Source organism: Falco punctatus, assembly GCF_963210335.1.
Source record: "Falco punctatus genome assembly, chromosome: 5".
Lineage (NCBI taxonomy): Eukaryota > Metazoa > Chordata > Aves > Falconiformes > Falconidae > Falco > Falco punctatus.
Window position 1 is genome coordinate 13,127,504 of NC_137584.1, and position 25,477 is coordinate 13,152,980.

At 43.3% G+C, this 25,477-nt stretch overlaps 1 protein-coding gene across 5 annotated transcripts in view; it reads right to left on the minus strand.

Moving 5' to 3' along the window:
• SMAP1 (small ArfGAP 1) overlaps nt 1–21,875 on the minus strand; it is a 95,899-nt gene extending 74,024 nt beyond the window's left edge. For all 5 annotated transcript variants that reach the window (XM_080388777.1, XM_080388776.1, XM_080388775.1 and 2 more), the window contains exon 1: nt 21,622–21,875. In XM_080388777.1, coding sequence (XP_080244903.1) covers nt 21,622–21,739 — 118 coding nt within the window. In that variant the 5' untranslated portion in view covers nt 21,740–21,875. The remainder of the gene's footprint in view (nt 1–21,621) is intronic.
• Nucleotides 21,876–25,477: the final 3,602 nt, after the last annotated feature.

The following is a 25,477-nucleotide window of genomic DNA, read 5'->3' on the forward strand; positions in this document are numbered from 1 at the left end:
AGGGGACCAAGTCAGGCACAGTGGACCCCAACTGACCAAAGGGACATCGTGCTCAGGAACAAAAGCTGGGGGAAAGAAGGAGGAAGAAGCGGGGGCGTTTGTGGTTATGGTGTCTGCCTTCCCAAACAACTGTTACGCATGCCGAGACCCTGCTCTCCAGGATGTAGCTGGACATCTGCCTGCTGATGGGAAGCAGCGAATGAAATTCTCTTTTTGCCTCACTCACGTGCACAGCTTTTGCTCTCCTTATTAAACTGTCACAATCTCAAGCTACAAGTCTTTCCACTCTCCTACTTTCTCCCCACTCCACAGGAGAAGGAACCGTGCAAGACATAGGGTGGGTGTTCACCTACTCGCCAGGATCAACCCACCATGCCTGCTACTACATTAGTTTGTGTTAGGAATTGTACATCAAGTTTTGATTAGAAGCTAGAATTCCATTAGCAAATACTGCTGTTCCTGTGCATCTATGTGTTTAGAGTATTTATGGAGTCCTTTACTTGAGACCATCTAGACTAAGAATGAAAAAAATATGTAAGCAGGAAATGTTGTGTCTTCTGACATGTCTTTAAGTTTTTAGAATTGCTAGATAACTTGTGAATTTAAGAACCAATCTGGAGAGTTTTTTCCAGTTACAGTAGACTTCCATGCCAGTATAGTTACTGTACAGACCCAACATCCTCCCTACTTGCAGAAATATCTACAGCTACTAAAAAACTGAGAACATCTCAAAGAATTACTTCAGTTGTTTAAAAATTAAGCAATAAAGAGCTTGAAAGTAATTTACATAATTTTAGAAACAAATCTTCACATAAGTTTATTTCAAACCATTTTTTAAATTGCTGCAAAGGTTATCCATCTTGACATGACATTCTTTTATTCTAAAATGCAAATTCAAAGTGTGAATTTTGTGAAAAAAGCATCATTTTTACATATTCTCCAGCGAGGCAAAAGCTTTTGTCCCAACACATTTCAAAAATTTCCCCCCACACTGTCCCTTCTTCAAGATATTATTTTTTATGGGATATTTCTCCTCCATATTATTTAAACCAGACTAGTACCTTGCACATGCTTGATGTGTGTGCATATACTCCCATATATCCCTTTCTTCCCATATATATATATCCACCCCTGTAACTCATTCAATTAGGACCATGTGTTCTTCCACTCCGTTACATTAGAAAGCTGACTGAAGAAGCTGCAATGAACATTCACAGATTGCTGACACACCCCACTAATGTAATTATAGCTGATACAACCAACTTTTTGTAGGTACAGCTGATACAGATCTTCGGGCAAGAATGATGACAGGAATGATAATGCTGGTATAGTGCATTTCCAAAGGAAACACAAGACAAAGCACATTAGTTTTTAGAAGTCCAAGGTTTAAGTTTTATTCCAAACTGCTCGGTTTTTATTTTGCATCAGCAGATGCATAGTACTGTATTGGGTCCAGAACAAGGCTTACATGATACTGCTCATTTAAAATGCTGAGGGAAAAGCACTTCATCTGTATTACAAAAAACGTGGAAGCCTTGTATACTAACTGTATATCAATACAAGCAGTCAATACAGTGTGAAACACTGCTTCAGTGCTATGATTAGTTTGTATAAAAATCCTGTAACTGCTTTAAACACCTCAATCAACTCTCCATCCTCTGCTTCTACCTGCAGTAAGAAATCAGTGAGAAAGGTTATACGCTAACAGACAAGATTGGGCAGGAGTAGGACCAACTGTCACACAAACAAGTTAAAAACAAAAAAAAGGCAGCAGAGACCAGAACAAAATAAAAAGAGGTAAAAGGAAACAAAAGTACTGGGATATGACATAACTGGGAGATGCCCACAATGGAGCAAGTATAAGATTACCGCACGTATGACTACAAAATAGGAGAATGATGATGGTTGCCTCCCTTACTGCAATAACTGAGAGTTTCCTTCCCTCCATCAGTCCACTACCATGTGTTCAGCTTAATGTAACTGCAAGGTTAATACTGAAATACTTCTTTTGCTGCAACACAAGTGCTGCCCACACTTACTAAACATCTCAATTTACAGAGAGCAAACAGAGGTCAGAACTGGGGCAAAACGAACAAGTACACAGCCCTTCAATTTTATATTTGCTGTCAAAGGGATGGGTGACTGGTTTACATCTCGGCAAACTACTCTGAACCCTTTATGCTACGTGCATAAACCCAGTTACCCAGGAGACTACAAAATTTGAGACAAAAGTTATCAATGAAGAAAGCTTGTCAAGCTTAAGTTTAAATAAGGTTTGTATGAGATGCACATAAAACCAAAGTTAGTTTCCACTCTGCATTCTTGCAGTTGCCAATTAGCAATTCTACAAGGAAGGAAACCAAGTATTACATATAACAGAGCACTACTGCTTTGCATTTCAATACAGTCTGCAGCAAACTTATCTTGGGTCAACATCTTCAAATACTTATGGCAGACTACAATTCGTCCTTGCCCTCAGCTGCAGCTCACCTGTCTTTTGACCATAAAAGTGGCCACAGTGAAGTCACTTGCTTTTTCCTCCGTCTCCAAATTCTGCTGCTGGTTGAGAGACTTTTTTTCAAATAACTGGCTCCATCTTGTGGAACAGGGCATTAACTGCAAGAAAGCCCACACATCTTTTCTGCCTCGCCCTGACTCGTTGCTAGCCACTTCCTAAAAACTATCACTTTCTGGTCAAAGACCAGTAAGTCTCAATGGCTGCATCAGCGCAAGCACGCCCCATGCAGTGCTCACTCTCTCTGTGTTACTCCCCCAGTTCATATTACACAAATGTTCTGCTACTCCATATTTCAACCAGGTTATCAACAAATATTTTGCAGGAACATCTGTAATTTCTTCAAGATGGGATACAGATAAAGATCATGAACAGAAGAAAGCACTCACATATCAGATACAGAGAAAGAAACCCAGAAAGCAGCGGTTGTATTCTGTGTAATTCAACACAAGAAGAGCTAAGTAACACAAAACTGTCCCTCCTCCAGCAGCTCCTCAGGGAAGAATAAAGAACAAGGCGAAACTATAGTCACTCCTCCGAGATTCCCTCCTTGAAACATAGCATACTAGAGACAGCGATTAAGTCAAGGCTCAAAACCAATACAGTTATTAGAATCCATTTTCAGTCTAATCCTGCTTCTTCAAAGACCCCTCTTACTAACCTCACTGGAGGCTGCTTATTTCTCCCCCCAAAAGGTAGAATCACATCCACTATCTCCAACCATTTTTGATCCACAGTCTCTCAGCAGACAGAAAGGAAAAAAAAAAAGAAAAAAAAAAAGAGGAAAAAAATCCAAGAAAACACACACAAACCCCACAACACAAAAAGCTTAATTGCAATGCTAATCATGTCCTCTGCATCAGACATTGTGAATTAAAGAACAAATTTTAGAAAGAATGAAAGATCTTACATAAAGATCTTCAAGCAAAGGTAACTGCAAGAACCAAGGTACAAGAATCTTTATTCTCAAATAAAATGTTATTCAAGGTCTTTGAACCTTCAGAGACTACTGATATGGGACTGTTTACCCATCACTTGATCCACTGAATTAGTTTCTGATTAAGCAGAACAAACAGCCTGAAGCACGTTCTTGTGTCACATCTACTTCCCCACATTAAGCTTGATTTCTTTTCCTCTACAGTAGAAAAGGCTTCCTTGCTTTACCACTATACCCTATGACTAGGAAAACCATGCAAGCGCAGTCTTTGCATGCTTTTCAGATATCACAGTCTAAGTATGCAACAAAATACTGTTCTATATAAACAAAGACAAAAGGTCATAGCTTAAACACATCTTTAAAAGATCTTAGAAGACATCTTCAGAAGTCTCTTGTAGCTGGCTTAGTAAGCCTGTGATAGTCAAGGCCAGAATTTGAGAACTTCAGATTTGTCGTATTAAAAAAAACCAGAAGGGAGGTTCAAACAAGAGGGGCTGTTTTAATAGTTTTAAATAAAATTGAACTCAACAGCATAACATTGCACTGAAGGCAGACAATACAAGCAATGAAACAGCCCAGCTCCATAACAACTGCAATTTGTGGGGGTCAAGGTATATTGCAAGGACAGTGGAAAGACAAAACTTAGAAGCATCACTTGACTATTTTTAGCCAGTGTCTGGTAAGTGGTATAGTGTTTCAGGGACAGAATCCCTCTAAGTTTGTCTTTTCTGTCTAGATAACCATTTTTCATGAGTCATTAACAAATCCATTAAGCTCAGTCCTATTCATAACTCTGAAGAGGCTGTGTAGAAGTACTCTGAATGAAACTCTTCCCCCTGCACAACCTGTCCTGCCTCTAGAAGAGAGACACAAATATGTATCAACCAGTTTCAATTATTCCTTCGGCTCACTGATCCATCTGCTTCAACAGGACCAACAATTGTTTAAAATGTTTCAAAGAAATTAAAGACAGCACCCCTATTTCAAGAGCTGTATAAAACCTTAACTAGAAAGGAAGTACAGTGGCATGAACGTTCTTTCAGTTCTATGTTTAAGCCACAAAATTAAGTGCCTGGCTTGATAACTACTTTAATTCTGGACTATATTCAAGTCATACAACATTTCAAACATCAAAAACTTCACACAGGAAACTAAGTTAGGAATATGAACAAATGGAGTTTGTAAATCAGAGGACTGATTAGTTACAACAATTGGAAATACACAGGTAACGGCAGTTTATTTTTGAGATGAATGGCCTTTTTCTTGTCTAATAGCCAGTTGGCACAAGCTGTCTTGTAAGGTGACAAAGGATTGAAATTATTTGGCCTTATTAACAAACAGCAAATTACTTAACGTCTGACTTTTGACTGAAGAAGATTGTAAGAAGGTAAGGGGTTTTTTTTCAAATTAATCATTTTATCATCATCATCTAATGTTTGGTATAATGCAAATGCTAAGTTATTAAACAAAATATAAGATTTAGATCACTGTGAAGTTACATACATAGATTAGTTGATGATTCTTCATGTAAAGTAACAGCAAGAGAAAAAGGAGATCACAAATGGCTTTTGGGGATTTGTTCCCCAAAACGTCACAAAGGCCTCCTATTAATCTTAGAAATGAGAGGATTTAATGAGGAAAGTGTTCTATTTAAAACACTTATTTTTAATACAAATAACCATTTAAATCAGTGTTTCATATTGAAACGTCTTTTAAAACAATTTTCCAAAGTTTGTATTCCTGACTTGGAAGTATTTCGCACCACAGATTACCCCCACCACCCTAACACTGCCCAGGCAAGCAGGATCATAACCAACTACTGACCTGTCAAGAGAGCAGCTCCTGGTCCTCGGCTGGCAACCACACCTGCCATGCTCACACTCTGTTACCTAGAGCACATGTACACGTATATGGACGGCATATACAGAGCACACAGGACACTGCCACAGTATTCCTGCCAGCCTGGGGGATGCCAGCCTGCTGCAGCACACCCTTTGGAAAGTCAAGTCACTGCCCTAAGAATCAGAAATTACAGAGTTGGCACAGCCCTGACACATTCAGTAAGCTACAGCTTCAGAAATCAAGTTTACATTTGGCTAAGGAGTAGCACTCTAATTCTATCCTGCCTGCTCTCTTGTAAAGGGAAAGACTGCTTGTGTCAAGAGTTCAAACTGCAAGAATAAGGTGCACAAGCTGTCACTGCCTGTTAGAGCATTTGGTACTTTCTAAAAAAGACAAGGTTACATAGTGTATTACAGTACCGGTAGGAAGCTTCTGGAGCTGGTCTTGACTGCAATTTTTCCCTCGTCAGCAAGGAACTGCTAAAAGGCTTCCTGTTTTAAGTATACAATTTATATTCATTTTATATGCAGAAATAAAAGGAAAACTGGGGAACAGTGAGTTCTTACAAAATATTTTTGTAAGTTGATAGCCAAGCATCAAGTAAAAGCATTACTGATAAGAAGAAAAAAAAGCATAAATCTATGCTACTCTGTTGGGATGTAGCAAGAGCCTCCCTGCATAGCCAGACACAGAATAAAGGTTATATAAGCATCTGCTGAAAAAAGTCTTCAGCCAGTAATTGCAGTTCTTCCTTGAATGATGACAAAAGCCTCAGAAATATGATTTGTTCGGAAGATGGGTTTATGATATAGCCTTGTTCGCCATGAACTGGAACAAAAGATTACCTCCTATCTGAGAAAAAATATCCAGTAATTGCACTAATCACTTCCCTTTATCATTTTTACTCAAACAGAACTGAAGAGACTCTGAAGTAAACGCTCCCCAAACTATACAACCTCTGCACAGCTCTCAGTGACTCCAGAGATACTCTCCCTCAAACATTCTGTATTACAAAGCAGGTAAATGCACTTCCACGACCTCTCCCACGCGGACCTACATTTGAAAAAGAGGCAGAGAGAAACCAGAGATCCAGGTCTGCAGACAAGAAGCAGTGCCGTATTTCAGGCTCTGGACTCTAGAAACAGAATGAAAACATCTGCAAAGATTGGCCAGTTAGTTTCTCGTAGCAGTCTTCTCTGCTATACTGGTTTGTGCTGGGACAGAGTTTATTTTCTTCATAGCAGCCCATACGGCACAGTGTTTTGGATCTGTGAGCAAAAGAGTCGATAACACAGCAGTGCCGTAGCTGTGGCCGAGCTGTGCCTGCACAGCTTCAAGGCCTTTCCTGCATCTCAGGCTGCCCCAGCAGCAAGCGGGCTGGGGAGAGGGGCAAGAGGTCTGTCAGAGAGCCTGTCTGCCTGCCCCCAAGCACAAATACATTGCAGTTCCCAGGCACAACAGCCTACCGTGCAAATGCAACTCCATTCTTCGATGATCCCCGAGTTTTAGTGTAAGAACATTATCAACCTTCAGAGCAGCACCTTCTGCAGACCGCAGGGTATTACCAAAAGATCACAGGAAAGAACAGGCTAACGAGGACAGAGTCAAGCCTTCCCTCCACTTTAAACTCCAATGCAATGCACATAAATCCTTCCCACAAATCCTCAGGACTTGCATTCTAGGCTAACTACACCCCAAAAATTGTACTCTGGGATCCCAAAGTGTCAGCAAACAACTTGACCTTGGAGTGCTTCAATACCCATCCTTGTAGCTGGGTTTGGGCTGATCCACAAAACAAAGTATGTGTGCTCTCCAAAGTGTTTAAAACTTGTTCTTTATAAGTTACAGCTACTGTATTTCCTCATTTAATAAAAGCTATAAAATAATTTAGGTGTGACTGGACATCCTGAGGTCATTTAGGCTAACTTAATGCTCCAATCAGATTTAATTAGACCAGGCTGCCAAGGGCTTCATTCAGTTGTCTTGAACACCTCTGAAGTATGTTCCACCACCTCTCTGAGGAAAACTTGGTCCAGTATTTGACCACTTCATGGTTTAAAAAAAAATAGCTTCTTTATATCCAGTGAGAATGCATCACACCACACAAGGCTGAAGCGTGCTTTGCATTTTTCCAAAGGCATTTTCTTGCTTCGTAAAACTATAGCAGTCTCCTCTGAGACGATACTAAATTAAATAACACAGCTAAGCATTCCAGCATACCAGACAAACATCAACACTCAGGTTTCATTAATCACCTACATGTGACTGGGAAAGGAAGAAAAAACATTTAAGTAGCATTCTCAACAGCTGTTTCAACTGGCTTTGCATTTCAAGAAAAATGGAAAGCAAGGGTGGTGGGTTTTTTTGGTGTAATTTATTTTTTCCAAAGTGATTGCTACCTTCTGTAGTTGTAAGAAAAGAAGTTGTGGCTGTAAAGTAGCTTTCCTCACAATATCATTTTCTTCAAAAGCCAGGACAAGAAGCTGAATACAATACCAAAGCACTTGGTTGCATTTTGTCTGGAATGCAAACTTGTGAGTAAGTGTTCAGAGTAGAATTAAGGTTGCTTGAGAAGTATCAGTTCTCCAAATATATTCCCAAACCTTTGCAAGATTCTCTATCAAAATCTGTTGTATTTTGAAAAAAAGTCTCATTTAAGATCAAACACTTGACAGAAACTTTTTGCTGTGCAAACGTATTTTTGGAGTAACATTTTTGAACATGAACTCCATGAACACCTTAACTCCATGGAAATTGCAGTGAACGAGATAAGTGTGAAGGGACATTTAGCATCATTTCTTTCATAAGCTGTTTGCTACAGGCTGCAGAACACCCAGAAAAGCAAACCAAAGCTACACAGTCTTTATTGGTAATGATAGTTACCTTTACTGAGAACACACAAGAGACCCTCAGCCATTTTGGTGGGTTAACCTTGGCTGGCCACCACACATCCACTAAGGCAGAGAAAATAAAATGAAGAAACTCATGGGTCAAGATAAAGGCAATTTAATACAGAAAAGCAGAGGCCATGTGCAGAAGCAAAAGAAATCAAGGATTTATTCTCTACTTCCAATCAGCAGGCAATGTCCATTTCCTGGGAAACAGGGCGTCTGCTGGGAGCCTCTGGGAAGCTGCTCTGGAAGACAAACATCTTAACGATGAATGCTTCCCTCCACCTCCTTTCTCTTAACTTTTTTTGCTGAGCACAACATTATGGTATGGAATATCCTTTTAGTCTGTTGGGGTCAGCCGTCCTGGCTACATCCTCTTTCAGCCTCTTGCCCACCCCAAGCCAAGTGCCCTTTGGAGCCACCTGGGAGGTTGGAGGGACAGCCTTGATGCTGCACTAGCACTGCTCAACAACAGCCAAGACAGCAGTGTCATCAACACCCTTCCAGCTACAAATACGAAGCGCAGCACTGCGAGGGCTGCTATGGGAGGAGTTAAACTTAAGTCCATCCTAGTTGGAACCAATGCAACACTTCAGTACATTTACAGTTGTAAAACAAACCCACCTAGATATCACTTGGCAATGAGAACAAAGACTGAAAAGCCTACGCTCAACGTGTTATTGGCATTTCTCTTTGACTTAGCCGCTGCTTAGGAGGGGAGCTCAAATGCAAAGCACTTTGCCACTGCCAAGGTAAAGGGTGAACATCAAGTACAGCATTTGCCACATTTGAAGGGATGCTTTTGCCATCATCTACAGGTGACAGGCAACTGAACAAATATCCCGTAGGTACATAACCTAACGGGAAAAGCCAGTCCCTATACTTAGAAGCATCACTACTTTTTGGTGCGCTGTGTTTCTAGTAATTGTTATGAATGACTAATTTAAACCCAAATTAATTGAGCACACATTACAAGAAGCTTATTTCAAAAGATCATTCAGTCCCAGTTACTACTCTGCCACGTTTTGAATCCACCTGCAAGTTCAGCTGCAATCATTGTAGGTGAAACAACAAATCACTTCCATTTTCTTTTGAAGCAATTCCTATAGGACTACTACCTTTAATCCTACTAATTAGAGTCCTGTACTATAAAGCTTTATTTCCATTCAAGCACTTCAGTATAACTGCATTACAGATTCTTATTCCCTCCTCCTTAAAAAGGAGATAGTACACAAGAACATGGCAATCGTTAGCCAAATCTGGAATGTCACATTCCTTTTCTTACCCATGCAAAAGGGACAGTTCCCTACTCCTCATCAAAAAATCCCATTTTCTTACACAAAATTAGAGCCAGGCATAGCTTTCAGAAACAGAACTGCTCTTTTACCAAATCACAGCTGCAAAGTTAGTTGCTTGGCAACACTGCCTCCAAGTATCACAAGCTGTCCACAACTCCGCTCTGACAGTGACTGAACTACAACCTCTACCTCTCTTTCCTCTACGGTCTATTGGAAGTAAATCCCTTCCCTCAAGAAAGAGCGTGGGCAACTGACAGTCTAGGTTTACCGAGATAGGCCTGTGTAATTTTCACTTCCCCCATAAAGCTTGTCACCATCTCCATAAAGTACAGAATTAGTGCTCTCTATAACCACATCTATCACAGAGTTGCCGTGCTAGAAGGTTCTCTGAACCTTCAGGTTCTTCCTCCTCTTCAGACTGTGACCCCAGAACCCAAAAGCATCTGGCTCCTCTTGTCAAAGGAACACAGATCTACTTGTAAGTATTTTGCGTAAGCTGGAAACAACGCAGGAACTCAGGTTCTCTTGAATGGGTCAAGTTTCATAGCACCAAGCAGGAGCTCCTTGGCAGCACGTACTCAAACATACAAGTTTATCACCTACTAAAAAGCAACAAGTGAGATGATGACAAGAGAATGGAAGATAAATAAGGCTTAGCATTATACCATATAAACAGTCTACTGTAAACAAAGATGAATATGAAATAGGTATCCATTCAAATCTGTTTGCCAAGTTTTCAAAGAAAATAAAGCAGTTGTGTGAATACTTTTCATGAAACCATTCAACAGAAATGTAAACAGTAATATTGCTCAAGCTCTCAGAAAACATTAATCAGATAAAAGGCCAGAATGGAAGGAGAACAGGAATCTGTAGTAGTTTTGCCCCAGTCTTCCAGAAGAGATAATTTTTAGCCATAATAGAGTTCCAACCAGCATTTTTAAGATCCAGGGAGCTTTCTGACACAAGCCATTAGTTATAAGCAACTTTCTACCACCTCTAGGAGGTCATTTAAGTTGCAAAGGTATTCTCCTAGCTAGACTTAAACAGCATTTCAGTCAAATACAAGATATTAGTAACCTTTCTACATAGCCACTCAAATCCCACTTGCTTCAAATGGCTAGATTTAGTCCTTTTTACCTCTATGCACAGACCACAATATTTCTGTATCGGTTATTTCAGGAAAAGTCAAGACTCTACTACAGTCTTTATTCACTGCTGTTTAATCACTTCCCTTTCTCATAAAGGATGTCAACTTTAAACATAAAAATCTACTTTTGATCTACATCGGCAGATGCTTGCACTAGGGAGAAAAGAAGAGAAAAAAAAAAAAACACGTACGTTTGTGGTATCTGCAGTGGGATTCCATACTGGCTTATAAGTGATGCGACAGCTGAATTGGATCTGAAGTAGCTGAGATTGGAAAGGACCCCTTGGAGATCACTTAGTACAACCACCCCCTGCTCAGAGCAGAGCAAACTACAGCAGGTTGCTTAGGGCTGCTGCCAGTCAGGTTCTGACTGTCTCCAGGGACAGAGACTCCACAACCTCTCCAGGTAACCTGCTCCAGTATTCAACCTCTCCTAGAGTAAAATAAAGTTTATTCTTATGTTTCAGTGGAATTTCCCATGTTTCAATGTGTCAATTACTTCTTGGTCCTATCACTGGACACCACATACACATCTGCCTCCGTCATCTTTGCTCTCTGTCACAAGGTATTCATACACGTTGACAAGATCTCCCCAGTAGCCTTCTCTCCTCCAGGCTGAACAATCACAGCTCTCTCAGCCTCTCCTTGGATGTCAGGCACACTAACCTCTTCATCTTGGCGCCCCTTTGCTGGACTTGCTCCAGTCTGTCCATGTTTCTTTGTAATGTAGAGCCCAGAACTGGACACAGTACCACAGATGCAGTCTCACCAGTGTTGAGCAAAGGAGAAGCATCACCTCCCTCCAACTGACTATGCCCTTCCTGAAATTCAATCCAAGATGTCGTTGGCTGCCTTTGCAGCATGGGTGCGTTACTGGCTCATGGCCAATTTGTGACCCACAGGATCCCCACCACCCCCTCCCTACAGACAGGGCTTTGCACTTCTCTTTGTTGAGCTTCATATGGTACCTGTTGGCCCATTTTTTCTGCCTGTCCACTTCTATGCTCCAAGTAGCAGCACATCCACCTGGTTTATCAACCACTCCTCCCAATTCTGCATCACATCAGGCTTGCCAAGTGCAGTCTGCCCTCTCACACAGGTCATTAATGAAAACGTTAACCAGTATTGGCCTCAGTATCAGCCCCTGAGGTACACCAATAGTGACTAGCCTTCAGCTCAACTTTAAGCTGCTGATCACAGCTCTGAGCTTGGCATTTCAGCCATTTTCACTCAACCTCACATCTCTATCTAGACCACACTTCATCAGATTATCAGTAAGTTACATGACAGTCTCAAAATCCTCATTCAAGTCAAGATAAAAATATCCCTTGCTCGCCTCATCCACCAAGCCAGTCATCTGGCTCAGTCATTGAAGAAGACTATCAGGTTGGTCAGGCATGATAGGCCCTTTGTTAATCCACACTGACTATTCTCCATCATTTTTTTTTCTTCATATGTGTTTTCAGGATTATTTGCTCTGTCACCTTCCTAGGGACTGAGACAAAGTTGACTGGCCTGCAGCTTCCTAGATGTTCCTTCTTCCTCTTTTTGGAAAAAGCAATGACATTTGCTTTCTTCTAGCCCTCAAGACACTCCCCTAGTCACCGTGACCTTACAGTGGCCTCGAAATGACACTGGCCAGCTCTACTGCACTCAAGGGTGCACCCCATTACAGCCCACAGACTTGTGCACATCTAGTTTCTGTAAACACTCCCAAACCTGACCCTCTACTACTGAGAGTAAGCCTTCCTTGCCTGGAACTGCTGAATGCAAGTCAAGGTGAAGAAAGCATTGAATGTCTCAGCCTTTTCCACACCCCTTATGACCAGGTCCCCGTCCCATTCAGCAGCAAGCCCACATTTCCTCCAGTCTTCTTTTTCCTGCTGATTATCTGTGTAAGTCCTTCTTGTTGCCATTCACATCCCTTGCCAGATTCAACTCCATGTTGACATTGGCTTTCCTACCTAGACACATCTTTGCATGCCTGGACAGCGTCTCCACATTACCTGTTTATTGAGATGTGCCACACTAGAGCTTAAAGTCATCATCAACCAGCTCTCCTGGACCTCTCTATTCTCCAGTACCATCTCCCAAATGATTCTTCCAAGCAGATCCCTAAACAGAACTAAGTCTTCTCTCCTGAAGATCATTATTGTGATCCTACTCTTTGTTTTCTTCTCTCCTCTTCAGATCCCAAATTCTTCGATCTCATGGTCGCTGCAGACAAGACTACTCCTAACCTTTACATCCTCAACCTGTCCTTCCCTTTTTTTTTTTTTTGTAAGTAACAGGTCCATCTAGAGCATCTTCCTTCATCCTCATCCACCTGTATTGAGATATGGTCATCAGTGCATGCCAGAAGCCTCCTAGATTACTTGTTCCCCGCTGAGCTGTCCCTCTAGAAAATAGGGTGGTTCAAGTCCCCCGTGAGCATCAAGGCCTGTGAATGTTAGGCTTGAGTTGTTAGAGGAAGGACTCATTACTACTTCTTTTCTGATCAAGTGGTCTAAAGCAGACACCCACACCATCACCCACCACGATCTGCCCTCTGATCCTGATCCATAAGCTCTCAAATAGCTCATGAGCCATCTCCAGGCAAAGCTGCGTGCAGGCCCACTGCCAAGAAAATGGCAGCTTCCCCTTATCAGCATCTCAGCCTGCCCTTCCCAAAGCTACCCCTGTACCTACCCACTGCAGTCCTCCAGTTGTGCAAACCATGCCACTCTGTAATGCCACTAAAATCATAAGCTCAGTCTTTACTCATCTTTATTCTCCCACAATATCTGAAAACAATTTGTTGTTGACAGTACAGTGAAGATGGATTCAGCTAGTCATGCGTTCAACTCCTCAAGTGTTACCCTTTAAGTAGCTCAGCCTGACAGTAAGATATCGCTTAAAAACTTTACCTGTTCACAAGCAAAGTCATTAACTCTTGGGGAATGTAGTTGTGGCCACAAGAAAACAATACAAAGCATCTCAGTTCCTAATGCAAAGCTGAATCATGCTCAAGTGAACCTTAGTGAGCCAGCTGACAATGCAACACCTGAGCTAAATTAACTGGTGACTACTCCCTGAGTAATGGCTGATAATTGACTCTTTAAATCCTATAGGAAGCATGAATTAAAGAGGGAATCATTCCTCCAGGAAAAAGTACCTCCCTAGAAGCCTATTTATCACATACATATATCTAATTGCTTCCTCTGTACTGTTGACAAGGACTTCTTAAGGCAGCAGCACAGTTACTCTTTCTTTACAGCATTCAGACCAGAGGACAAATTCACAAGACACTGTTAGTTGTCAGTTCCACAAAAGAAGATTTAGGAACAAAGCAAAGATCAACAGCTGGTATCAGCAGCATCCTGCAGGGGCATCTTTTTCATGTCACTAAGGACTGATAGAACCACAGCTTGGGTATCATTAGGAGACACACACCAGTAGCCCCTGACTAGAAGAACCAGGGTGTCTTGCACTTCAAAAAGCGAGAACATGGTCTCATCGATACAAATAATCACTTTTCTGGAACTGTCCCACCTTTATGGTCAACACAAAGCAAACAGCTTAGACTGCTCTACATTTAGAAGTATGGACCTTGGCAAATTAAGCATGTATGGATTTCTGCATCTGTAGTCCACCTTGAAGAACCTAAAAAGTTACAATAAAAAACCCAAGTCCCACAAATATTTTTATTAGTAGTCACAGAGAAATTTAAGTTGAAAGGGACCTCCAGGGGTCATCTAGCCCAGCCTCCTGTCAAAGCAATGCTAACTTCAAAGCTAAATCATGCCACTTTGGGTCTCATTCAATCAAGTTCAGTTAAGTCCTGAGGAAAGGAAACTGCACCCACAAATACCATTTTAAGGACTTTGATAAAAAGCCTTCAGGCTACACACACAATTTCAACAGCAGGAACCTGTATTTGCAAACAACCCTGTTCTATTACAAGCTAAAGAGATTTCCTGTGACTTCAGAATATTTTCTGCCCTATTAGAGATTGAAACAAATCCCTTCCTTACAGGCAGAAAACACACCACTAGAGTCGCCCAATACTGCAACACTCTGTCCATGTACAAGTTTCAGGCTAAAGCTGCCATGCTTTTCTTCCACCAGCAAAAGTGGTGTCTTAAGAACTCTTTCTTGGGTGAGACAATTAATTGTAGCTGCTGTTGAGGCCCTGAGAGCTATTTCCTAACAAAGTTTCAGTCTCACGCAGCTGGTGTCAGTCATGGGTAAAACTGGATAGAACAAAGAGAGTATCAGGATAGCTTTATTTAGTAGCAGGGAATCAGGGGAAAAAATTCTGGTGATACTGTGTCAGGAGATACCAAAGGGAGTTTCTGGTCCCTTAAGGTCTTTGAAGGCACTATCCTTCAAAAAGAGGCCAGAAAAATAACACAAAGTGGCAGATGATCACTAGGATACATAGTTCCTTGCTGTTATTAGAGGTCAAGATAGATCATTCCATTTGCCAAGCTTAAGCAAGACTCACCGTGAATCAAAGCAGCTTGCCTTCGTTATTCCTTGTGGAAGGGTATCACAAAGCCTCACTGGACAGCCTCCAGTTGTATCTGTTGATTCATATTCTATGCTGTTATGCTCTTATGATCTTTACCAACCTGCTTTCACAGCAGCAATACCAACTTTGCAACAGAATTCCACAGAGAAGTACCAACAGTCGCTTAATCCAAGTAACCTGAAGTTACACCTGATATTTGCAACTATATTCACTGGCACAAGATATCCACAGCGCAGTAATCAGCTACTGGTTGGTTACTACTCTGTGTCTGAACTTCAGTGTGGGGCCAGAAGTCGCACTTGAGCTGACATGTGGAACTGACCTCCAACATAAACTGACTGTGTTCCATTTCCCCTGGTGTCCTACTTCAGCAGCTTCTCCACCTTAGGAGAGGGACAGAGAAGATCTTCACCTGAGGACATGCAGCAGAGCCAGTGCCTTATCCTAGAGCAAGCCAATACTGCAGATGAGCTGTTCCAAAGCTTTCTTATGACAGTCAAAGGCAAAAGCTGAAGCCCTGCACAGGCTGAAGCCATGGGCTATAAGAGTTATCCATTTGCTTTAGGTTAATTCCTCAGGAAGAAGTACACTATTAAATTATACAGGCAAAACTACTACAGTGAGAATACCGGCCATCAAAACAAGCAAACAGCAAAGGCAGCTTCACAAAAAGTGATGTTCACGTACATTTAAGTTGGTCTTCTGGCCACAGAAGAGACCATATGCAAGACCTAATTGCCCACCAAAAAACCTGAGTCTGAACAGCTATAAACATACCTGGAACATTCCGGATTTGTTTCAATAGCTACTTTGCCCATTTCAATTTAAACCAGATTCTTTTCCTCCCCCACTGCCAGGAGACTTTGTGTTTGAGATTGGCAGCTTGTGAGAGAAGTTGAAGTTAAGTTTACCTGAAGCCAACACTGTATTAATTGGTTCTGACTACACAAATTTCAGTACTGCAACCTTTCTTTTTTAGTCTCTCCCCACACTCCTAAGAGCCTGTACCTGCCACTCTTCGGACAGAAAAGACTGAGTCTTCAGTCACATAAAGACATCCAAGGACTGTATAGTACAGCTATAACTATTTATTACAATATTAATGCAAATACTTTTCGAAGTAAACCAATTCTAATCTGGCTGAACAAGCAACAGTGTCAACATGGTTCTTTGTACTAGGATTCTGGTAAGAGATCATTTATCCAGGCTTCACGCACTAGCAGGCATGAAATAAGTAAACATTGGGGGGGAGAGGGGAGGGGCACAACAGGGACAAAAAAAATACCATAACACCTCTCCCAATACAGAAATATATTCCCCTTTTCTGAAGGCCCAAGACATCTGCAATTGCACATAGAAAGGTTTGCAAGTTTCCAATTAAGTTACTTTAACTTTGTTACAGTTAAAATTGAAGCAATTGACGATTCAGGTAACTGCCTTCTTGACAGAGATGAATTTACAAGCAGACTTCAGTAGTCAATCCATCCGTACTAAAGCCAGCATCCAAACGCAAGCACAACAGACAGCAAAGGTATGCTAGAGATTATTCACACTGGTTTCAAACATACCTCTTTTGTTCAAACGTTGTTAGGAACAGTAATTGGAGTCTTATGGTCCACATTTGCAGCCACAGTCATATTAGACCAAGATTGATTGCCTTCAGTTTACTTTAGAGGTCTACTTGCTTAAATGGCTAGTCCTTTGACACTGCTGAATACTTTGTCCCCTTCTAATAAAAAGCATCTCCTTTTGTGCTTCGACTTCCAAGCATTTGATTCAGTATTGTTTAATATCAGCACACAAATAATAGCAGCCTTGCTGCCAAGAAATAACACAAGCCTAGGAGACTTCTAACACGTTATAACTGGGTACTAAGTATATAGAATTAGCAAATTATAACCCCTATAGTCCAAAAGCTGATGACTGAAGCTAACAGTTTTTGATTTTGGCTCCATTTGACAGACCTCAAAGAGGTGTTATTCCTCAAGAGATTCAAACATCAGTACTGGAACAACAATAAAAATTCATTTAGTCTCCTTCTACAGTGAAAGGGAAAAGGTCCTCATGCTTTACAACAGCGTTCAGCATACTCTTCACAGACGGACAGATCCATAGCTATTTTTTTCTCCAAGACCCTTCCAATTCCTGCTAGCTTTACCTAGTTCCACACACAAAAGAAACACAACGAAGTTTCAGTTGCTTATCTCTTTCAAAAATTCAGTATTACTTCAGTTACTACCAAATGCCTTACTACTACTTACAAATATTGGAAACAGTAGTATAACTTCTTCCCAGTAGTACAACACAAGGCAGCAGATGTCTTTCCTATGCAGATGCCTGTTCAGATAGGTATGTGAAGAACAGTCATTGCACAGACAAGCAATGCCTTGTCAAATGTCATTCCAACTTCCTCACTCTTTCAAAAGTCTTAGTGATTAGAGACTGTTCCAGAACCTTTGATTTTTAGGCTGCATCCCCACAGAGGCATCTAGTCTTTTGCTCCAAGACTTACAGTTTGAAGGTGACATACGGCAACTACAGCATGGCCCTGCAGCAGGTAGTTTCCAACACATTTTAGCAGTGATGGTCACCTTCATAGCAGTTGTTTTAACAGTTAAAAGGCAAATACAGAATTAAAAGCACTTCCAGAAACTGTTGCCAGAGTCAGCAATCTTACTTATTGCTTAATGCTTACTCTGGCAGATGTGTCCTCAGATGCATTCTCCACCTTCGGAAAGACTTGCAGAACACAAAGCTGTCTAATGTATCTGCATACCTCATACTTAAAAAATAGGCCAGAAACCAAAGGATGGGTTTGTTCTTGATACAAGACCACTATTAATGACAGCAAGATTATTTTGAGGAAGGCCAAGAGGTAGTTTTTTTAATTCTTACACAGAGCAAGCATGCAATAATATAGGAAAGATGCACGCTTGAACTTCCTCACAAACAATGCAAATAGTGGTCATAATGAGAGCAAGGAAAGCCAAGTCATTAATTTAGGAGTGAATCAGTAGCAGGACAGCAGCAAGTTCTGATGATCACCTTTTTGATGGGAGAAGTACAAGCCAGCAGAGAAGCCTTAATGATATGAAGAAAGAGTTCAGCAGTGGCATTACAGTAGATACAATCAAAGTAGTGAGTGATAAATACACAAATAGGACCACATTAAGTTTTTTAGGGTCAGAAGGATATTTATAAGATTCTAAATTATATCTAGCTACATAAGGATTCCCATAGCCTCAAACAACATCATTTAAATAGATATACAAGTACAGTCTGGAAGACTTCAGCATCCCTTGAATGTGACTGAACAGAAGCCTAGAGTAAATGTAATACCTCGGGTTTAAGAGAGACTGCAACAGTGACAGGAAGGAATTAGTGACGATAGCCTCCTAGCTGGCAATTCAGCACGGGTTCTTAACCAAACCTATCTGAAAGATGGTACTGAAAACAATGGGTTTAAGTATTGGCAGAATAAATCCCAAGATACAACGGCAACTCAGTTAACAGAGTTAATCATGAAGATAACGTTATCCAACAACTAAGTGAACAGGAAGAAAACAAAAAATGAATTCAGGGGTTCCCACTGAGCAACACAAAGGAGAATGTCAAAGGAGCAAAGCTCACACAAAAGTAACAGAAACCAAAGCAGACAGCATTTCAAAGAAAAAAAGAATCAAGTTACATCAGCAAAAGGAAAAACATACATTCTGAACTAGGACTGACACCAGAGAAGTCCTAAATACTTAGTCACGAACAGTTTCACATATGTGTCTGCAGAACCCAGGATGAAGAAAATCTCTAGTGGAACTGGCAATAGGGAACTCCAGGCTAACGATAAACACAACCAGAGATGCTGTTCGTTGTGCAAGAGGTGAAGGAGACTGTCACAGTCTGGGGAAAGCCATGCAGACAGCTGAAAGCCTCTGGTTATCTCGTAGAGAGCCATGTTTAAAAATTGCTGTCTCAGATATTACTGCATACCAGGACTAGCAAAACTACAACTTTGCCAGACACCCGCAAGTCACGAGCGCTCAACCCCCATGGATTAAGTGTGTAACATTAAGAAAACAACAGCTGGCTTCAACTGAAAAAAAGTATCCTTCACTTTTCCTCTTATTTGGGTCAAGAAGAAGTTTCAACAACAGCTGATAAAATTAAGAGTTCAACAGTGGCACCATATGTTCAAGTACACAGAAATCCAGACTTCAGGGTATAGTGGCGGCATCTCAATATTGTTCATACAACTCCCCTTCCTAGAAGAAAAAACTTCCTAAACTTAAGGATAGGAATCTACAGAGTGTCCATATATAACCATCTCTCAATCAAGTGCCTCTAGAACAGGTGCAACTAAGATACATTTATCATTCCACACTCTCCCCTCCAGCAATAAGAAAACCATACACTTAACTACAGGAGTATAGGCAAAGGCAGATGGCACTATGAAGCTAATACAATACAAGATTTAAAATAGGAATTGCCAGAACAGGATAAGGCAAGTGCAAATCAAACTTCAAGGGAGAAAGAATGAAAAGAACATCCTCAATACTGTAAGCTCACATTGCACCACACTATTTTCATGTCAGCTTTCCCTGGGGACAGGGTGAAAGCAAGTCATGCCTCTGGCATATGAAGAGGCAGCAAGGGAGAAGTGGGGTTGAGCAAAAAAAGAAAACAGAGAAGCCTTCAGAAGTGCAGTCAGATTTTAGTAAGGCAACCAAGTAAAATAATTTACAAGGAAGATGAAGACTGCATTACAGGTACTAGCAGAAGAGAGTCTGGTCAAGAGATTGGTAGGTCCTCCAGAACCTGAACAGAAAAAAATCCAGACTCAAGACACATCAAAGCTCTAACTTATGAAAGAAAGCTCTTGTGACAGCAGAAAGATATGAAAGTATCAAAGAACAGGACAGTGGATAAAGATACACAATAACACAAATACAAGGAAGAAGCTGAAAGCATTAGCATTGCTGAACTAGTGAAATATACCAAGGACTATGGAGAGTTACAAAATACTTTGACCATGGTTAGAAACAGGGAACTCTGAAGACAGGTCAAAAATTAGTTGGAGGATTCCAGACTGATCTTGAGCAACCCAGCTCCAAGGCCTATGCTACGGAACAACACACGTACGGAATTCCACCAGTAAGCAACTCTGAGCAGCATTCAGCATGAAAAATCTATAGTGCCAACAATACACAAAACATATAAACATGATATTTCCAGAAAACCACTGATAGAAGTCCTATACATAACAACCAGAAGACTGGGGACAAGGACAGCTATGCTACAAAATGATTAAGAATTACTTGCAAAATACAAAGATCTATTATCTTTGGTGTAATCCACATTATATACTACTTAGGGTTATATACTAGGAAAATAGAATCTTATTGCTGATGTATCAAACAGCATTGCATAAGGCGCTGCATGATTTATATGGCCAAAAAGTAGCATGTGCAGATTGGGAAGGGAAATTACAAACATCACGTCATCCCTGGTTGCTCAAACTACCTTCACCATACTTAACCTCCAGTTGAGGTGGAGAAGGGCTGAACAACGCAATTCTGGAGCTAGTCACACAACGCAAACACCTGGTCATTATTCAGCAAGTATTATACTTAAAAGAATAACTTACTGTGCAGTCATCTTATTTAAGGTAACATCATAATGAATCGACTCTAGACGAAAGAGGGATGCACTATGTTTTTCCATTTCAAAGCCACAGAATCAAAGGTAAGTAGAAACGCAAATATATATCTACTTTTGTGTGGCATAAAACTAATGGACTAAAGAGTGGGAAATTTGACAGCAATATAATTTCAAAATTCCACTCATCACCAAAGCTAGCCCTGTGCCACATTTGACTAGACACCGGCATCCAGATTCAAAGAGCCTGGCACTCACATGACCGAGTCAACATCGGAGGGCACTGTTCTGGGCACTCCAAGCTCTGCCCATCCGGCACCTACCCCCAGCCTCAGCCGGTCGCGTCCCGAAGGCCCACTGCCACAGCCCGCTCCCGATCGATACCTGGCAGCGCAGGAAGAGGACGCGGCAGTGAAACTTCAGGAAAGGGCTAGGCCGGTCAGTGCGCGCCGCCTCGGCGGAGGGGCTCCTCATTCGGAACAGCGAGGCTGCAGCTCAGGCGGCGGAGAAGCGGACATCGGCCCACAAGGCAACCAGAGGCCGCCTGCCATCGCCGCTCGCCCCGAGCCGCGCCGGCTCCTGCTGCCGCCCCTCCGGGTCCCGGTCACCGCCACCGGCAGGGCGTCCCCAGCAGCGCCCCGCCAACCCCTGCGGACGTGGAGCGGGGCGGGGTGGCGGCGCCCCTCCCCGGGCCGAGCCGCCGGGCCCCCGCCCCGGGCCCCCGCCGAGGCAGGCGCGGGCGGACACGCACCGGGCCCGCCGGCAGCGCCGCACCTGGCCCGGCCCGGCCGCCCCCCCCGCCCAGCGGCCGCCCGCCCCGCCGTACCCTTGGCCTCGCAGTCCGCGCAGTACTTGTTGTCCTCCTCCCGCAGCAGCTTGGCCAGGATGGCCTGGTGCTGCTCGTTCTGCTTCTGCGCCTTCTCCCGGCAGGAGCGGGTGGCCATGGCGGCGGGCGGCTCCACGCGGGCGAGCGGCGGCGGCGGCGGGGCTGGGGCTGGAGCGGGGCCGGGGCGGGTCGGCACCGCTCGGGACGCGGCGCTCCGGCCCTGGCGCAGCCACGGGAACCGGCGGCCGCGAGCCCGACTTCCTCAACCGGAACTACTTACGCCCGCAGACGCATCCGCCTCCCTTCCCTCCGCCCACCCACCCTCGCGCGCACACACGCCCACGGCGGCCCTGCGCCGGGAGTGAAAAATAGTCCTTCGAGTCCTGATACCGCCCCGACACGTCGCCCTTCCTCGGAGGGGTGACAAAGGGCGGCGGATGAGGCGCCCCTCTCTTCCCTGACGTGGCTTTGCGGGGCACGGAGGGTTGTCCGGGAGCACGAGTGTCATCCCCAAAGCAACTATATCCCTCCGCCGGCGGGTGACCCCGCCCTCTAGGTAGTGCTCGCGGGGAGGGCGGGGCTCGGCGCGAGCCGCCGCACCTGGGCGGGCGGGGCGGCCCCGAGGGCGGCCTGAAGGAGCACGCGCCCCGCCCCGCCCCGCCCCGGCTGCCCCGGCGGGGCTGTGGGGCTGGTGGGGTCGAGGCGCCGGGCGCGGAGCGGGGGCAGCGGGACGCGTTCCTTCCCCGGGCAGCCGCGCTGTTCCCGCCCGTGTGCGGCGACCGGGGCGCCGGGGTCCTGCCTGTAGCCTCGGGGTTCTCTGTACGGGCTGGTGCCGCTGCCGCTGCCCTCGGGCCCCGCCGGCCGCAGACCCGCCCGCAGACCCGCCCGCCTCCGCCTCAGCCCGCGGGGCAGCCCCAGGCAGGGCGCCCGCCTGGGCCGGGCTGCCCACAACATGGCGACAGCAGCCACCTGCCCTGGGCACGGGCGGCCTAGGCTCGGCACTTTGTCTGTGGGAAGGTGGATCTGCGCTTTCCGCTGTTGATAGCAACCATTTTGCCCTCGGGCTGTGGGGTGGCCGCAGTCTGTACCTCTCCAGGTGGCAACGCACGTGTCCTTGGGGCAGGTGCCTCCAGCCCAGTGCCGGGGGGGGGGGGGGGGGGGGGGAAGCTGTTGCAGCCCCTTGACTGAAAGGGCACTGCCATAGCATTAATTTGCCCTCTGAATCTTCTGCCAGAGTTTCTGTCTCCAAGAAAGCATTATGGGCAGCAGAGACCTTACAGTGTGGCGACCGGTGCTTTATGGCTCCCGCTGAGGTGCTGTGAGGCTCTGAGGAAGGTAGAGTTGGATCCCGGGGCTGCTCCGAGTTGGACCCCAAGTACCTGCAGAAGACGTAGCCCAGGCTGACTTTCTGTGACCGAGGCTGTGCACCTCTACACTTTTCCCCTCTTAAGTACCATGTCTCTAGTCTCCCCTTTCTCCATTTTGTCCTTTTGCCTCTGCCGAGTACTGTTGAGCCTGTTCACCAGTAGCATCCTTTTTGTCAGCTCATTTCTAGCTTGCTTTATTATTTTTTTTTTGCCATTCAACCCTTCCGGAAAGAGCTGAAGCCTATATATAGCCTATAAAACAGTGAAGTGAGGCAGATGGAAATTCAGGTCTTTTCTCTCTCAGCCATTAAATTACTGAATCATTCTCTGTATCTTTCTTTTTCCGAGATCCAATGGTGAACTAATTATCCCCCAAGTTTACAAGAGTTACAACGGAAGGAACTGAGAATACTGCACATCAAGTTAATTAGTAGCTAAACTAGCACCTAATGTGGGAGAAAGTGTTTAAATCTCCATCAAAGTAGGGAGTTTTAGGTCTGCCCGTGGACTGGGAGAGTGTTCCGGCCAGTGAGTTATTGGGTATGATGTTGCAAGATGAGGATGTGGTATTGATGCATAATTCCAAGTGATGGTTTAGCATCCTACTTGGAGGTAGGCATTAAGGGTTAAAACTAAAAATACAGAGTGGCAAAACCAAGTGAAGCTCCAGCTGCCTTACTGCAGTGCCTAAGTCCAAAGACTTACTGCACCAGGAGTATAAAACAAATGTTAATGTGGTCTGATACTAGCCATACTTTGTTAGGAACTCAGTTATCAGGGTACAATAGTTCTGGCTGCTTAAACATGATGTTAGACAGGACTGACTTATTTATTTCCATCTTTATAGATGTAAATATAGATATAAATATCTTCTTTATTTACAAGCATACGATTGTTTTCCTTTTCTAGCCCAAAGTGTTTTTAATTATTGGATCCTTTGTAGAGAAAATCATCTTCAGCTAGGAGGGCAGCAATTACCCTTTACTCCTTGTCATCATCACAGGGCTCTGAGGAACAGAATGCTTTTCAGAAAGACAAGAGCTGTGGGTAGGAATTCCCTGAGAGAGAAAAGGAGGTGAACTTGCCTCTCATACACTACGTAAGCAGCACCACTGCGTTTTTAGACAAAAATAGTAGTTTCTTTTGTATGTTGTTACCGTTGACCTGTAAATTACATCTACTGAAACTCTCTACCGTATTGCCAGAAGCTACCAAGTAGCTTTGAGCAATCAGTTTAATTTAATGTGCATCAGTTTCTCTGATTCTAAAATGAGTACAGTGATAATTGCCATGAAAAGTGGCTATTCATCCAGTTCCTGTGCTTGAAAAAGCCTACACTAGTGCAGAGTAAGTGTAGCGTTTGGTGTGTGCTTTGGCCCTTAGTGCCTTAAAATTAGGTGTCCCGATTGTGTATTTCCTGGGTCTAACTCCCACTTTGTGTGCATGCTTGGGTGGATTGATGTGGGATATCCTCCTCTAACTGTTGAGCATGAAGATGTGCTTCTCGTGTCAGCTCTGAAAATTATCCTTTCCTTCAAAGTACTTATCCATGCTTCTGTAAAGTAGTAGAAATGGGAAATCACCTGCTTTACTACGGGGCTGAGATGAGTAAGTTATTAATATTTTAATAGAGAGTGCTTTGAAAACAACATGCTGTAAATGCATTATTAGATATTTCCCTGGGAGCTCAGATGAATCTAAGGAAGACAAAAATGGATCCCTTCCATGCCTTTGCTTTTTCTAGATCCTAAGGAGAAGCAGAGCGTTGTAGATGTGAAGTTATTGCCTGAAGCATTTTTCAGAGGGAGGAAAAAAGGAAGAAAAGATGTCTTTCAAGATACAGTATGATTTATAGAATGAGTTAAGGTCTGCCCACACTGTGCCGTGAAATATAGTGCAGAGAGGCCACAAATGTCATCACCTAAGGCTCCTCCAGAAGAAGAATCACAGTTGTCCTGCTGAGGCTATCAGCTTGGTGCCCTTTGCTTCATCTTTCATTAAGCCCTGCAGAGCACAGCCTATATATACAATCCAGTTTGGGAATTAAACGTTTAAGTACATACTTGTGTGTTTCAAGACCTTGTATCTTGTATCTTCAGAATCAAGTGAGTTTCATGTGGCTACCTGAATTTTCCATAAAGTAACTTAAATACTTGAGTTCTGCAGTTTCCAATGCTAGCGATTATGTTGTGTTCAGCAAAAGCACAGAATTACCCAGCATGAAAAAGACCTCTCCCTGGCTGTCACTATTTGTCATCCTGTGGGCTATTCCACTCTTTTGCAGGGATACCTATAGATAAGTTGTGAAGTTCGCATTGTTTTATAATCTGATGGCTGAATTTCACTGAATCTAGACACCTACCTTATTCAGAAATCATCCCATAAACCAGCTTTAAATATATTTGCTAATCAGGACAGTATTAGCATAAATTTGACTTAATGGGGGAGACTGTATCAGGTGCAAAGTTATTAACTGGATTGAAACCAGG